Source organism: Bos grunniens, chromosome 6 (assembly GCF_055505025.1).
Source record: "Bos grunniens cultivar Pamir isolate PY7600 chromosome 6, Bosgru_T2T1.0, whole genome shotgun sequence".
In the NCBI taxonomy this organism is placed as follows: Eukaryota; Metazoa; Chordata; class Mammalia; order Artiodactyla; family Bovidae; genus Bos; species Bos grunniens.
The window spans coordinates 101,811,331-101,826,835 of record NC_141170.1 but is presented as its reverse complement, the minus strand read 5'-3'; the positions used below and the strand labels follow the sequence as shown (position 1 = coordinate 101,826,835).

The 15,505-nt window shown below is 42.8% G+C and overlaps 1 protein-coding gene across 3 annotated transcripts; it reads right to left on the bottom strand.

Annotated features, from left to right (window-relative positions):
• Positions 1–5,425: 5,425 nt before the first annotated feature.
• RPL34 (ribosomal protein L34) lies at positions 5,426–10,025 on the bottom strand. Of its 3 annotated transcripts, none has more exons than XM_086407011.1 (5): positions 9,995–10,025; positions 8,980–9,053; positions 8,798–8,897; positions 8,411–8,514; positions 5,426–5,542 (listed from the first exon to the last, which is right to left on the bottom strand). In XM_086407011.1, the coding sequence occupies exons 2-5, from the start codon at positions 9,042–9,044 to the stop codon at positions 5,458–5,460; spliced, it is 354 nt and encodes a 117-aa protein (XP_086263137.1). In that variant the 5' UTR covers positions 9,045–9,053; positions 9,995–10,025; the 3' UTR covers positions 5,426–5,457. The 3 variants fall into 3 exon arrangements, with proteins under 3 accessions (XP_086263137.1, XP_086263139.1, XP_086263138.1); XM_086407013.1 differs by having other exon boundaries at positions 9,795–10,018; XM_086407012.1 differs by having other exon boundaries at positions 9,864–10,018.
• Between the last annotated feature and the right edge of the window lie 5,480 nt (positions 10,026–15,505).

The window sequence follows — 15,505 nt, the reverse complement described above, 5'->3', positions numbered from 1 at the left end:
CAAAATCATACCTAACTTGTGGTAATAGACTGTAATTTGAATAATATCCAGTGACTTGCTGGTAATATAAACATCAAGCTCCTTGGAAGGAGAAAAAGAATTTTGTGGTACCTGCTGATTTCCCAGGTGTAAATACTCCTTCCATACCAATTTCAAGGCCCCAAACTGACATCACTGAACACAGAGCTGGAAAGAGATGCACACAGCTGACTCACATAGCTGGAATAAGCTGGATCCACACTCCAGTGGTACTATTGGTAATATCGTATAACTATAGGACTCTTACTGGCAATAAGTAATCGAACTCCGAGAAAAAATCGTAATGTTCAGCTCTGCTTCACAGTCTTAGTCCACAGGAACTGTATATGATTTTAATTGGTGTGATAAGATAGTTAACAGTTAAAGCTAGACATCAGATCAGATCAGATCAGATCAGTCGCTCAGTTGTGTCTGACTCTTTGCGACCCCATGAATCGCAGCACGCCAGGCCTCCCTGTCCATCACCAACTCCCGGAGTTCACTCAGACTCACGTCCATCGAGTCAGTGATGCCACCCAGCCATCTCATCCTCTGTCGTCCCCTTCTCCTCTTGCCCCCAATCCCTCCCAGCATCAGAGTCTTTTCCAATGAGTCAACTTTTCGCATGGGTGGCCAAAGTACTGGAGTTTCAGCTTTAGCATCAGTCCTTCCAAAGAACTCCCAGGGCTGATCTCCTTCAGAATGGACTGGTTGTATCTCCTTGCAGTCCAAGGGACTCTCAAGAGTCTTCTCCAACACCACAGTTCAAAAGCATCAATTCTTTGGTACTCAGCCTTCTTCACAGTCCAACGCTTACATCCATACATGACCACAGGAAAAACCATAGCCTTGACTAGACGAAACTTTGTTGGAGCCCTGAGTATTAAAATTCTGGGAGTCCAAGTTACAAATTACTAGTGTAAAAACTGTAGGTATGCCATTGACGCTGCTGAAAATAAACTTGATTTATTTATTTAAACATATGGAGACTTTCTGCTTTTAAGGGTGAAAGAACTCCCCACCCCCATCGCAATCCTTCTAATAGAATTTATAAGCAATTCAGTGGAAGGAGAAATACTAGACTTTAAAAAGAAACCACTGACTACATTCACATGTCTTTTTAGGAACCTGTCAAGAGTACTTTAAGTCACACACACAGAACTGGATTTAATAAAAGCTTCATTTTTTTTACAAAATCAAAACCCAAAACAGTGCAGAATCCATTTTGATCATTTGGACGGAGTTGATACTATGTTCACACCAGTCTTCGTTCTTCTGTGTCTACACATCACAAGATGAACTCTGCAGTCCTGCGAGTGCAGGTGTGGGAGGAGGGAACTGGACCAGAGAGTGCAAGAGGATGAGGTGAAGAGGACCTGCCTTAGTGAAGGGAGCATGAAGTGCAGTCTGTGGTTAAAAACGTAGTGGCTAAGACAGGTGAAGAAATGGTCACCAATCAGGCACATTTCACATCCCGTCTTGGGGACTGTGTGTTTGTGCTTCCCCCAGGTTTTAAGGGTTCACAGGTGGCTCAGTGCCAAAGAATCCACCTGCCAATGCAGGAGATTCAGGAGACGCAGGTTCAATCCCTGGGTCCGGAAGATCCCCCGGAAAAGGAAACAGCAACCCACTCCAGTATTCTTGGCTGGAGAATCTCATGGGCAGAGGAGCCTGGCGGGCTACCGTCCATAATGTCCCAAAGAATGGGACACAGCTGAGCACGCACGCAAGAAAAAGCAGAAGAGAGCTTTCTTCCCTCTCCCCTGTCCATCATGTGAAGACACAAGATAACAGCCATTGGCCTACTGGGAACAGCGGGGGTCTTCACCAAGAGCAATCTGCCAGCACCTTCAATTTGGATTTCCATCTCCAGAAATGTGAGACATCAATGTCTGATGTTTAAGTCACCCGGTGTATGGTAATTTGTTATGGCAGCTTGAGCTAGGAACTGTAGGAAACATCACTGCCACCCTAATAATTAAAGTTGACTAGTGAAGTACTGTACTCCAGTACAAGTTTATGAATTAAAAAAAAAATTGGCATAAATGAAATAGAAAGCTGTATAAAAATGTGCACAAATGTTAAAACAGAGAAAAATTGACAGTAGCCCAAATGTTCAAATGAAAGAAACTATTGAAATTATGCTACATAGATTTGATGGCATATATAGTCATTAAAATAATTATTTTGAAAGAAATATGCTCACAGGGGTTAAGTGGGTGGGGCGGGGGGAAAGGGTTGAATATTTACATATAGTGCTTATATATATATATATATTTTTTTTTTTTGGCAGCATTGGCTTCATTGCCCATGAGCCGGCTATCTGTCGCAAGCACGTGGGCTGCCTTTAGTTGCAGAGGGCTCTCTAGTTGCCCCTCAGCACGTGGGATCTTGGTTCCCAGACCAGAGATTGAACCTGCATCCCCTTCACTGGAAGGTGGATTCCTAATCACTGGACCAGCAGGGAAGTTCCACAACTTTTAAGATATGTAACTTGGGAATTCCCTGGCAGTCCAGTGGTTAGACTTGGCACCGTCACTACTGGGTCTCCAGTAGGATCCCTGATTGGGGAACTAAAATCCCATAAGCTGCACAGCACTGCCAAAAAAAAAAACCCTAAATTTAAAAAATTATAACTAGAAAACAAAATGGGAGGAGAGATATCAAACTGTTAAAAATGATCATCTGTATACTGAAACTGACCCTGGGAAAAGACCCTGATGCTGGGAAAGATTGAAGGCGAGAGGAGAGGACAGGATGAGATGGTTGGATGGCATCACCGACTCAATGGACGTGAGTCTGAGCAAGCTCCAGCAGTTGGTGATAGACAGGGAAGCCTGGCGTGCTGAGGTCCATGGGGTTGCAAAACGTTAGACACGACGGAGTGACTGAACTGATACTGAAACTGAAGGTGATTTCATTCTATTTTTCCATACTTTCCAAATTATCTATAAAGTTGTTTTTTTAAGACTAGTGGACATTTCAAACTTAGAAAAGGTTGAACTATCTGAACACCCTTAAAGCAAAGTGCAATTAAAGAGCTTCTTGATGAAGGTGAAAAAGGAGCATGAAAAAGCTGGCTTAAAACTCAATTCAAAAAACAAATATCATGGCATTTGGTCTCATCACTTCATGACAAGTTAGATGGGGAACAATGGAAACAGTGACAGACTTTATTTTCCTGGGCTCCAAAATCACTGTGAACAGTGACTGCAGTCATGAAATTAAGAGACAACTGCTCCTTGGAAGAAAAGCTATTTCAAATTTAGACAGAGTATTAAAAACCAGGTATTACTTTGCCTACAAAGGTCCATATAGTCAAAGCTACGGTTTTTCCAGTAGTCACGAACAGATGTGAGAGCTGGATAAAAAAGGCTGTGTGCTGAAGAACTGATGCCTTCGAACTGTGGTGCTGCAGTAGACCCTTGGACAGCAAGACCAGAGCAGTCAATCCTAAAGGAAATCAAACCTGAATATTCACTGGAAGGACTGATGCTGAAGCTGAAGCTCCACTACTTTGGCACCTGATGTGAAGAGGCAACTCATTGGAAAAGACCCTGACGCTGTGAAAGATTGAAGGCAGAAGGGGACAACATAGGATGAGATGGTTTGATGGCATCACCGACTCAATGGACATGAGTTTGAGCAAGCTCCAGGAAATGGATGGGGAAGCCTGGCATCCTGTAGTCCATGGGATCGCAGAGTTGGACACAACTGAGCCACTGAACAACAAAAAAAGTCACCTCAAGTATGAAACTTCAATGCTTTGACTTTCTCAAATTTCTAAGTTAATCCATTTATTTTGCAGAAACTTACTAGTCCTCATGTCTTGTGTTCTGTTAAATTCTTCAGTGGAACTGTCTTTCGTAGGGAGGGAAGAGTCCTGACAGACAAGAACTCATGCTGAGCTACTCAAGACTTTTAACACCTATTTACTCTATAAGCCAATCAAGTAATTGAATTTATTTTAAAAGCACCATCTTTTAATTAAATTTTTATCAAACACAGTACTACAGGATCACATGTCCATGCAGTACACATCAGCCTAGGGCAGAGAAGGGTTTAATCTACTTCAGAATCCAATGTTTTTCAATTATATCCCCAATAAAAATTTCAGTGATTAAACATAATTTTATTATCCTGGTTGTTTAACAATTCTTGGGATTGGAGGGTGTTTAGGGAAGGCTGATGAACTGTCCCAAGACTGAACTTTGACAATAAAGGGCTTCAGCTATCGTTCCTTATGCTAGTGTTTATTGGGGGTACCTACATCACTGATCACACCACGCTACTTCCAAGTATTCTAGCAACACAAGCGGCTCTGGGTAATATATATAACCTACACCTCAATTTACCTCATTCAAGCCAGAAACCATCACATGATAGTTGGGTTCCACACTAAATTAAGATGTTAAGTGCTGTGGACATGCCATTAAGTATCATTAATAAATTTATAATGGCCCTGAGTTCAAGTGCCACCTGGCCCCTTAGTTTTGCCTTGCCTCTTCTGCAAAAATGTTAAAGGGCATGGTCTTGATTTTAATCAAGAGAAAACACTCATGACACTTGAGTCTCATAATGCTAGTAACAGTAAACACCTAAATGGAAAAAGGTCAAATTTTACAGAACTTACTTTTCCAGCTTCTAGATTCTCGGCTTGTGAAAACAGCACTTGCTTTCTACTCTCGAGATGGGAAATAAGCTTGACATGTCCTAAGGAATGACCTTGTAAGAACTGATCTTGGAAGACAATTCGGAAGAGCTTATGTAGACCACTTTCAAGAATACTTGATACAGTCTTAAAAGTGTCAGCTGCTCAGTCATGTCATGTCAGACCCTGCAACCCTGTGGACAGTTAAGAACACTGGAGTTGGTTGCCATTCCCTTCTCCATGGGATCTTCCTGACCAGGGATTGAACCTGGGCCTCCTGCATTGCAGGTAGACTCTACCAGCTGAGTCACCAGCGAAGTCCACTGATAGTCTAAATACCGCAAGAATGAGCTATGATTAAAATCTTTAGAGGGTTAAAGAACCCGCAATTAATGCAAGAGACCTGGGTTCCAGCCCTGGAGATGGGAATGGCTACCCACTCCAGTATTCTTGCCTGGAGAGTTCCAGAGGAGCCTTGTGGGCTACAGTCCATGGGGTCACAAAGAGTCCAACACAACTGGGTGACTAACACTCACAGTGTTTATTAACAGGAACAATATAACATAGCCTCTAGGAGAAAATACGTTACAGTCCGTATTTTAATGTGTCTAAAATTCCAGCAATCACTGACTTCCAATTATTTTCACAAAAAGTGATCAACTAAAAACTGTAGTGTATGTGTGGGGAATCTCCAGTTACCACAGAAACCAAACCTGTACACTAACAAACCACAATAGAAGTGAACAGAACGAGGCGTTTTGATTTATTACTCAAAAACGGTTCATTTTTTATTTAGCTTTCTGACTCTGTGCTTGTGCTTTCAATACTTTCACAACGATCTTCTGCTCTTCAATAAGGAAAGCGCGCTTGATCCTAGAAGAGAAAATATCAGTTTAAAAAAGTTTCATAAAAAACTGCATAGCGTGGGGGGTTCAAGAGGGAGGCGATGTATGTATACTCATGGCTGATTCACATGGTTGTATGGCAGAAACCAACACAACATTGTAAAGCAATTATCCTTCGATTAAAAATAAATTTTAAAAAATCACAATCTTTTAAACACTGTAAATTAATTTAACTTCCATAAATGGGGGAAAAAAAAAAAAGAGAGAGAGAGAGAAAGAACTGAGTTGATCATATCAGCTAAGATGCTCAGAAGGGTAAAGGAAACCTACACAGGTAGATTTAAAACTTTAAAAGCTGAGATTTTATGGATAGACCTTTTCAGCCTAACGTGTCCTTCCTACATTGGAACTTAAAACAGGTTAATTCAATTTTATGCCAGCAGCACCCCTTCTGAGCCATGATACACTATAAATTCATCCCACAGGAGACTCTGTCACTTATGACAGCTTTTATACAACCTCATTTTATCACTGGGATTCAAGACTAATGAAACTACTACATTCGTCAGCATATCTTAGAACTTCCATTTAGAGAGGAAACACATGGGAATCTCCTGGTGTTCCAGTGGTTAGGACTCTGAGCTTTCACTGCCTAGGGTCTAGGTTGAGAGAGGAAAGCATTTTATTTATCACTATTATTGCTGCTAAGTCACTTCAGTTGTGTCCGACTCTGTGCGACCCCATAGATGGCAGCCCACCAGGCTCCCCCGTCCCTGGGATTCTCCAGGCAAGAACACTGGAGTGGGTTGCTATTTCCTTCTCCAATGTATCAAAATGAAAAGTGAAAGTGAAGTCGCTCAGTCATGTCCAACTCTTAGCGACCCCATGGACTGCAGCCTACCAGGCTCCACTATCCACGGGATTTTCCAGGCAAGAGTACTAGAGTGGGGTGCCAAAATAGCCAAGTCCTTATTACCATTTGTTAAAGCTACTTCCACAGATAAACTCCCACAGAAACTCACCCCTCCATGCGCCCCATTGGTACCCCTGGCTATCCTCAAAACCCTGGGGTTTCTGACTCCTTCAGATGTCCCAGATGAAATCACACTACAGAAATAGTTGATATCCTTCTTACTCAGAGCAAAACAGACTCCCTCAGTGTCACAGCAAATGCTATGCTTTAAGCTATGCTACAGATCTACACCCAAACCTCCAGAAGCTAGGGCTTCATTTTTAATAAATATGCTCATGGGGTTACATTCAGCAGAGCCTGAGAACCAGAGAGACTGGTAATAAGCTCCTGTACCTTGAAATTCACAACCCATTCATCCAATGTACCTTTCCAGTTTCATTTCTCATTCCCTCTGGAATCTCAATGTGTCAGACTGAACCATGCTCAATCCCTGTCAGCAATGCCCTCTTCACCTCTTGTGGAAACTTACCCATCATTCAGGTTCCACCTCAAACACTACCCCCAGATTCTCAGCTACTTTAATGTCATTTCTTCTCCAAACTTCAACCATAGTTAAGTTTTTCTGTATAAGTTATATATATTTTGCTTGTATTTGTTTCGATGTAACATACCTAACCTCCCCTTACAAATTAACTCCTGAAAGGCAAAGTGTCGTTAGATTCGGTACAGGGACTGAGCCAGATTATTTCACAGAACAAGTTGAATAAACTGGAAGCAAACCATGTCTCTGAACCAATTTATCTTATAAAGACCAACACCTCTCAAATCTTTCCACTTAAGTCTTTGGAGACAATTTAATGTAGCCAGTGGGATTAATTAAGAGCAAGAGCGTCAATAAAACCTGGGATGAATCCTCTTACCAGCTATGAAACTTTAAGCAACAAGCCTTGGATTTTCCACAAAAAATAAGTAAATAAATTGATACCTCCCTGATGGACTTTTGACAGCTTTTCTTTTTAAAACAGGAAAGGCTGCACAGCTGGGCAAGCAGGATCTCAGCTCCCCAACCAGGGATGGAATCTGGGGCCCCTGCACTGGGAGCTCCGAGTCTTACCCACTGGACCAAGTCCCCTGACAGTGTTTATCATAAAACCGCTGAGCAAGTATTATCCTTATACACCCTACTCCTGCCTATGCCACTACCTGGAGAAATCAACAGCAACAGCAATCCACTCCAGTATTCTTGTCTGGAAAATTCCATGTAAAGAGGAGCCTGACGGGCTACAGTTTACAGGGCTGCAAATAGTCAGACACAACTGAGCGCACACACATGCCACTACCAATCCTTGTGCATATCCACAAGACCCAACAATCTCCCAATAACCCCCTTTACCCTCAGTCCAACCTTCGGGTTCATGCAGGTGCCATTTCCTTAGCCTTAACAAAGTAGAGAAACCATTCCAAGCACGCATCCTTTGTTGAATGCCTTTACTATCCACACTGGGGCACATTCAGTCTCTGGGACCCCAAAGTTTTCCCAGCCCTGTTCAAACCTCACCAATCCCCCCATTTGTAAGAATCAAGCCAAAAACCTGTCCTATAGGGCCCTTCCTGACTTGTGACATTTCTACCTTTCCTAACATCTCCCACAATGCTCTGCTCCAACCACATTAGAACCATACCCAGCTGTTTCGTTTCTACAATCTTTAAGACCTTCCACTCCCCATCATCAACCAAACCTTACCAGACTCAGCTTTTTAATTTCTACATAATATAAAGATGTCCAAACATCATACCTAAATTAAGTGGGACTATATAATTAATATAATTTTTAAATTTGTACAGCACCAATTATCTCCAATCAAGGAAGGATTCTAGAATATGCGACTTTTGTTATTTTTCCACTATTCTAACGATTAGCATGCAGTGCCACACAAACACACACACTTGTTTAAGACAGCCCCTCTGGTTTCAGCTACTTACCTGTCGCGGACACATTTAGCACACATGGAACCCCCATAGGCTCGGCTGACGTGTTTCTTCGTTTTAGACAACCTCATGAGAACTTTTGGTCTCACAGCACGAACCTGCATAAAGAAAATGTTGACATTATTTTGTGAAGCGTTAACAGAAATTTTCCTTGATATTCGATGAGTGTGAAGCGTAAACATTAACGATCTACCCGAAGAGCATTTCACTCTACTTGTCTTACAGGCTTTAAAAGAAAGCCTATGTTCTTCATATTTGGATCATAAACCCTTAGTAATTCCCCAGCCTCCTACCGGTGACCTCTCCTTCCCTCACTCCCTTATGGAGGAATTAATGTTCAGACGTTCAACCCTTGTTACTCATAGCAAAAGGTTCACTTACGCCTCTCAGTCGGCCTGGGCACACACCACATGCAGATTTTGGTGCTTTCCCAACCTTCTTGGTATAAAGGTAAACAATTCTGTTACCAGGGGTCCGGGACCTACGAAGTGAGAGAGTAGACAACAGCTCAGCATTCCGCAGAATAAATGACAATACCTGTATTAAATTTTGGAAATACTTACAGCCTGGTTTTGTTAGAGGCTGTATTGTAGGACAGCCTACGACGGTACGTCAGACGCTGCACCATCCTGAAGGCCTAAATAGTTAAGAAATAAAAATGCAATCACAGAGTTTACACATTACCCATGTATATTTTTACACAGGATATCCTTGCACTAAGGTATCTTATGAGAAGGATTCCATGTTTTAAAACTGGCTGGCCCTCTGTAGGCGCAAATTCTGTATCCGCAGATTCAACAAACTGCAGAGCAAAAATATTCAAGGAAAAAAAATTTTCAGCAAGTTCCAAAGAGCAAACGTTGAATCCGCTGTGTGCTTATAGCTATTTACATAGCCGTCTACATTGTATTATGTTTTATAAGCAATCTAGAGATGATTTATAGTATACGGGAGGATTTTATATGAAGGACTCGAGTACCAGCGATTTTGGAATCCTCCGGGTTACTGCAATAATCCCTCAGAACACCGATGGACAGCTGTACTTCTCATTTCCCAGGTAACTACCCAAAATAATATATTAATAAAACACACATTACACTGGAACTGTCAGCCGACACGGAACCGGCCGTCTGCCTTTCCAAAACCAAGACAGAAAACTCCAAATCAAAACACTTTAATGCATTTTGAAATGACCCTGACATGCCGCTTGTCGGCCCTCCCAGAGCACAGCTACAGGCGCGGCGTTAAAACGCGGCCCTAACATATGAAAACGTTCCGCGATATCGCAGTTTCAAGCAGCCGAAACACAACTCATTTGTTTCCGAACGCTGGACTGCGAAGGCGGCAAAGCCAGGGGTGCTGAGCTCCGGCCACTCACTGATCCAAAGCAAAGGTCGGGATCAAAGGATGTCTAAAGCTAAATTCCGAGGAACAGCTCACCACCAACCTTCCTCCGAAGCTCTTACACCTATGCTAAGTAAACAAACTGTGCCTGAGAGATCCTGGCCCCTGCAACTCCCCGGATGGCGGCCGATTGTAAATGCAGTAGCGATAAAGCGAAGAAACAAGCAACCATACCTCTAGATGCCGTCCTGGGAAGAGGAAGAAGGAAGTCCTTGCGGGTTCAAGGGTCAAATACGATCGCGCATGACAGGAAATAAGTCATTGGAAGAGGCGTGGTGACAAGGACGCCGCCATCTTGTACGGAAGTCTTGTAGCGCCCCTCGGTCGCGGGGATTCATAACACCGCCACGTTTTGCGTCAAGCGACGCGTCTCCCCTCCGTAGGCCGGGTTGTGTTTCAGCCTACCGCCTACCGCAACAGCGACACACAGAGGTCATTTGGGGATCGGTGTAGAAACAAATGATAAAGGAGCTAGCTGCAAAAGGCAGAGGTAGGACAGTTCAGTTCAGTCGCTCAGTTGTGTCCGACTCTTTGCGACCCCATGAACCGCAGCACGCCAGGCCTCCCTGTCTATCACCAAATCCCGGAGTCCACCCAAACCCATGTGCATTGAGTCGGTGATGCCATCCAACCATCTCATCCTCTATCGTCCCTGTCTCCTCCTGCCTTCAGTCTTTCCCAGCATCAGGGTCTTTTCAAATGAGTTCAGTTCTTCGCATCAGGTGGCCAAAGTTTTGGAATTTCAGCTTCAACATCAATCCTTCCAATGAACACCCAGGACTGATCTCTTTTAGGATGGACTGTTTGGATCTCCTTGCAGTCCAAGGGACTCTAAAGAGTCTTCTCCAACACCACAGTTCAAAAACAGCAATTCTTCGGTGCTCAGCTTCTTTATAGTCCAACTCTTGACTAGATGGACCTTTGTTGGCAAAGTAATGTCTCTGCTTTTAAATATGCTGTCTAGGTTGGTCATAGCTTTTCTTCCAAGGAGTAAGCGACTTTTTTCATGGCTGCAGTCACCATCTGCAGTGATTTTGGAGCCCCCCAAAATAAAGTCTGACACTGTTTCCAGTTTCCCCATCTGTTTCCCATGAAGTGATGGGACGAGATGCCATGATCTTAGTTTTCTGAATGTTGAGATTTAGGCCAACTTTTTCACTCTCCTCTTTCACTTTCATCAAGGGTCTCTTTAGTTCTTCACTTTCTGCCATAAGGGTGGTGTCATCTGCATATCTGAAAGTGAAAGTGAAAGAAAGTGAAGTCGCTCAGTTGTTTCCGACTCTTTGCGACCAGTGGACTGTAGCCCATCAAACTCCTATGGCCATGGGATTCTCCAGGCAATAATACTGGAGTGGGTTGCCATTTCCTTCTCCAGGGGATCTTCCCAACCCAGGGATTGAACCCAGGTCTCCCACTTTGCAGGCAGATGCTTTAACCTCTGTGCCACCAGGGAAGCCCTTAAATACGAGAACACAGTCTCTCAGAAAACCTCCTATAGAGGCACAGAACCTGCATATCTGAGGTTATTGATATTTCTCCCAGCCATCTTAATTCCAGCTTGTGCTTCTTCCAGCCCAGTGTCTCTCATGATGTACTTTGCATATAAGTTAAATAAGCAGGGTTACAATATGCAGCCTTGATGTACTCCTTTTCCTATTTGGAACCAGTCTGTTGTTCCATGTCCAGTTCTAACTGTTGCTTCCTGACCTGCATATAGGTTTCTCAAGAGGCAGGTCAGGTGGTCTGGTATTCCCATCTCTTGCAGGATTTTCCACAGTTTGTTGTGATCCACACAGTCAAAGGCTTTGTTATAGTCAATAAAGCAGAAATAGATGTTTTTCTGGAACTCTTGCTTTTTTGATCCAGCAGATGTTGGCCATTTGATCTCTGGTTCCTCTGCCTTTTCTAAACCCAGCTTGAACATCTGGAAGTTCACGATTCGCATATTGTTGAAGCCTGGCTTGGAGAATTTTAAGCATTACTTTACTCTAGGTGGGACAAGATCTACCTTTTTCCATTCTCACGGGTGCTAGAGCACATTGGACTTACAGAGCATCAATTTTGGGGTTAGGCCTCAGTTTAAATCCCAGTTCTGACACTTGGCACTAGGTCACCTTTGAGAAGTTAGTATCCTTAACTGTTCCTTTTTTCTTGTCATTCGTTCAAAGCACAAATTTTACAAATTAGGGTTCTAATCCAATATCTGCCGATTATTAGTTGTGTTATGTTGGTTGAGTCCTTTAATCTCCAAAAGGAAGATAGTAACTACCCTGAAGAATTATGTTCGTGATCAGAGTCATTATGAAGTTAAAGCACTCAGTACAGTTTCTTATAGAGAGTACTCAATAGATGGTGGCTCACTTTAGGATTATGTGCAAAAAGTTTCTTGAGGCTTCATATGGGTTGTAAAGTTTGAGCTGGGCCTTAAAGATGAGGAGGAAGAAAAAAAAATGTTTACATTAAGTGCCTCTGTTTATTTTTCCAAGAAGAGAGTCCTTTGCTTTCGTTATATTGTCAAAGGGGCTCAGAACGTCCAAAAAAATGAAGAGCACCTTGGGCTCTAAGGAAGATGGCTGAAAAGGGTCTTTATATACTGAGAGAGAGTTGTATGCTGGTGTATTGGGGAATGCTTTTAAAAAATACATCTTTAAGGAAATAAAGGTAAAATCAGGGGACCCACAATGTGGTTACTACTGAGTGTAGGGTAAGGGAGTTAGAGAAGGCAAGGTTTGGAAAAAGAACAAGACTGGCACTTTACAGAAACAGAACGCCTTTAATGAGGCAAGAAGGGGCAGCAGTCAGATTAGTGAGCTGCTGCACTAACCCAAGAAAAGAGTAAAGTATATATAGGCATGTATGTGGAAAGTTACTGTCTTAAGGGGGCCTGTTCTTCTCCAAGGTTGTTTGGAGTAGTTATCTCTTAAACGGCTGGGGCAAGAAATTCTGGAGATCGGCCAGAGGCTGGACCAGCTGGGAGCTGGGTGTAATCAACCTTAATGTCCATTTTTTCTTTGGGTGAGAGAGTTCTTTGTTTTGCATAGAATGATGGGGAGGACTTGGAGGGGAGTTTTAACTCAAGGCTATTTTGAGCCGTGTAACTTTCCTTCATGGAGGCCTTGTCTGTTCGAACAGGAAGCTCTGAAATTGGTGTGGCTCTTCCTCAGTTCAGTTCAGTCCCTCAGTCGTGTCCAACTCTTTGCGACCCCATGGACTGCAGTACACCAGGTTTCCCAGTCAATCACCAACTCCCAGAGCTTCCTCAAACTCATGTCTACTGAGTCAGTGATGCCATGCAACCATCTCATCCTCTATAGTCCCCTTCTCCTCCTGCCTTAATCTTTCCCAGCATCAAGGTCTTTCCATATGAGTTAGTTCTTCAAGTCAGGTGGCCAAATTATTGGAGCTTCAGCATCAGTCCTTTCAATGAATGGTGGTGGTGGTGTTTTAGTCACAGAGTCATGTCTGACTCTTGTGATCCCATGGACTGGGAACCTACCAGGCTGCTCTGTCCATGGGATTCTCCAGGCAAGAATGCTGGAGTGGATTGCCATTTCTTTCTCCAGGGAAAGAATGAATAGTCAATATTGATTTCCTTTAGGATTGACAGGCTTGCAGTCCAAGGGACTCTCAAGAGTCTTCTCCAACACCACAGTTCAAAAGCATCAATTCTTCAGCGCTCAGCTTTCTTCACAGTCCAACTCTCACATCCATACATGACTACTGGAAAAACCATAGCTTTGACTAGATGGACCTTTGTTGGCTGAGTAATGTCTCTGCTTTTTAATATGCTGTCTAGGTTGGTCATAGTTTTTCTTCTAAGGAGCCAGCATCTTTTAATTTCATGGCTTCAGACACCATCTGCAGTGATTTGGGAGCCCAAGAAAATAAAAGTCTATAACTATTTCTGTTGTTTCTCCATCTATTTGCCATGAAGTGATAGGACCAGATGCCATGATCTTAGTTTTTTGAATGTTGAGTCTTAAACCAGCTTTTCACTCTCTCACCTTCATCAAGAGGCTCTTTAGTTCCTCTTTGTTTTCTGCCGTAAGGGTGGTGCCATCTGTATATCTGAGATTATTGATACTTCTCCAGGCAATCTTGATTTTCAGCTCGTGCGTCATCCAGCCTGGCATTTCACATGATGCACAGAAGTTAAATAAGCAGGGTGACAATATACAGCCTTGACATACTCCTTTGCCAATTTGGAACCAGTCCATTGTTCCATGTCTGGTTCTAACTGGTGCTTCTTGACCTACATTCGGGTTTCTCAGGAGGGGAGTAAGGTGGTCTGGTATTCCCATCTCTTTAAGAATTTTCCACAGTTTTTTGACCCACACAGTCAAAGGCTTGTCAATGAAGCAGAAGTACATGTTTTTCTGGAATTCTCTTGCCAACGAATGTTAGCAATTTGATCCCTGGTTCCTCTGCCTTTTCTGAATCCAGCTTGAACATCTAGAATGTCTCTGTTCATGTACTGTTGAAGCCTCACTTGGAGAATTTTGAGCATTACTTTGTTAGTGTGTGGGATGAGTGCAACTGTGTGGTAGTTTGAGCATTCTTTGGCATTGCCTTTCTTTGGGATTGGAATGAAAACTGATTTTTTCTAGTCCTGTGGCTACTGTTGAGTTTTTCAAATTTGCTGGGATATTGAGTGCAGCATTTTCACAGCATCATCTTTTAGGATTTGAAATAGCTAAGCTGGAATTCCATCACCTCCACTAGCTTTGTTCATACTGGTGCTTCTTAAGGCCCATTTGACTTCACACTCCAGGATGTCTGGCTCTAGGTGAGTGATCACACCTTTGTGGTTATCTGGGTCACAAAGATCTCTTTTGTATAGCTCTTCTGTGTGTTTTGGCCACCTAATATCTTCTGCTTCTGTTAGGGTCATACCATTTCTGTCCTTTATTGTGCCCATCTTTGCATGAAATGTTACCTTGGGATCTCTACTTTTCCTGAAGGGATCTCTAATCTTTCCCATCCTATTGTTTTCCTCTATTTCATTGCATTGACCACTAGGAAGATTTTCTTATCTCTCCTTGCTATTCTTCGGAACTTGGCATTCAGATGGATATAGCTTTCCTTTTCTCTTTTGCTTTCTGCTTCTCTTCTTTTCTCAGCTATTTGTAAAGCCACCTCAGACAACTATTATGCATTTTTGCATTTCTTTTTCTTGGGGATGGTCTTGCTCACTGCCTCCTGTGCAGTGTTACAAACCTTCATCCATAGTACTCCGGGCACTCTATAGAATCTAATCCCTTGAAAATACTTGTCACTTCCACTGCATAATTGTTAGGGATTTGATTTAGGTCATACCTGAACGGTCTAGTGGTTTTCTCTACTTTCTTCCATTTAAGTCTGAATTTTGCAATAGGAAATTCATGATCTGATCCACAGTCAGCTCTGGGTTTTGTTTTTGCTGACTGTATAGAGCTTCTCTGTCTTTGGCTGCAAAGAATGTAATCAATCTGGTTTCGGTATTGATCATCTGGTGATGTCCATGTATAGAGTCATCTCTTGTGTTGTTGGAAGAGGGTGTTTGCTATGACCAGTGTGTTCTCTTGGCAAAACTCTGTTAGCCTTTGCCCTGCTTCATTTTGTACTCCAAGGCCAAACTTGCCTGTTACTCCAGATATTGCTTGGCTTCCTACTTTTGAATCCCAGTCCCCTATGATGAAAAGACAT

What these genes read in the sequence shown, in the direction of transcription:
- RPL34 (XM_086407011.1), bottom strand. Translation starts at nt 9,044, where the DNA reads ATGGTGCAGCGTCTGACGTACCGTCGTAGGCTGTCCTACAATACAGCC. An exon ending in GCCTCTAACAAAACCAGGCT is followed by an intron (nt 8,898 to 8,979) that starts GTAAGTATTTCC and finishes CTCACTTCGTAG; the next exon opens with GTCCCGGACCCCTGGTAACA. An exon ending in GCTAAATGTGTCCGCGACAG is followed by an intron (nt 5,543 to 8,410) that starts GTAAGTAGCTGA and finishes TTTCTCTTCTAG; the next exon opens with GATCAAGCGCGCTTTCCTTA.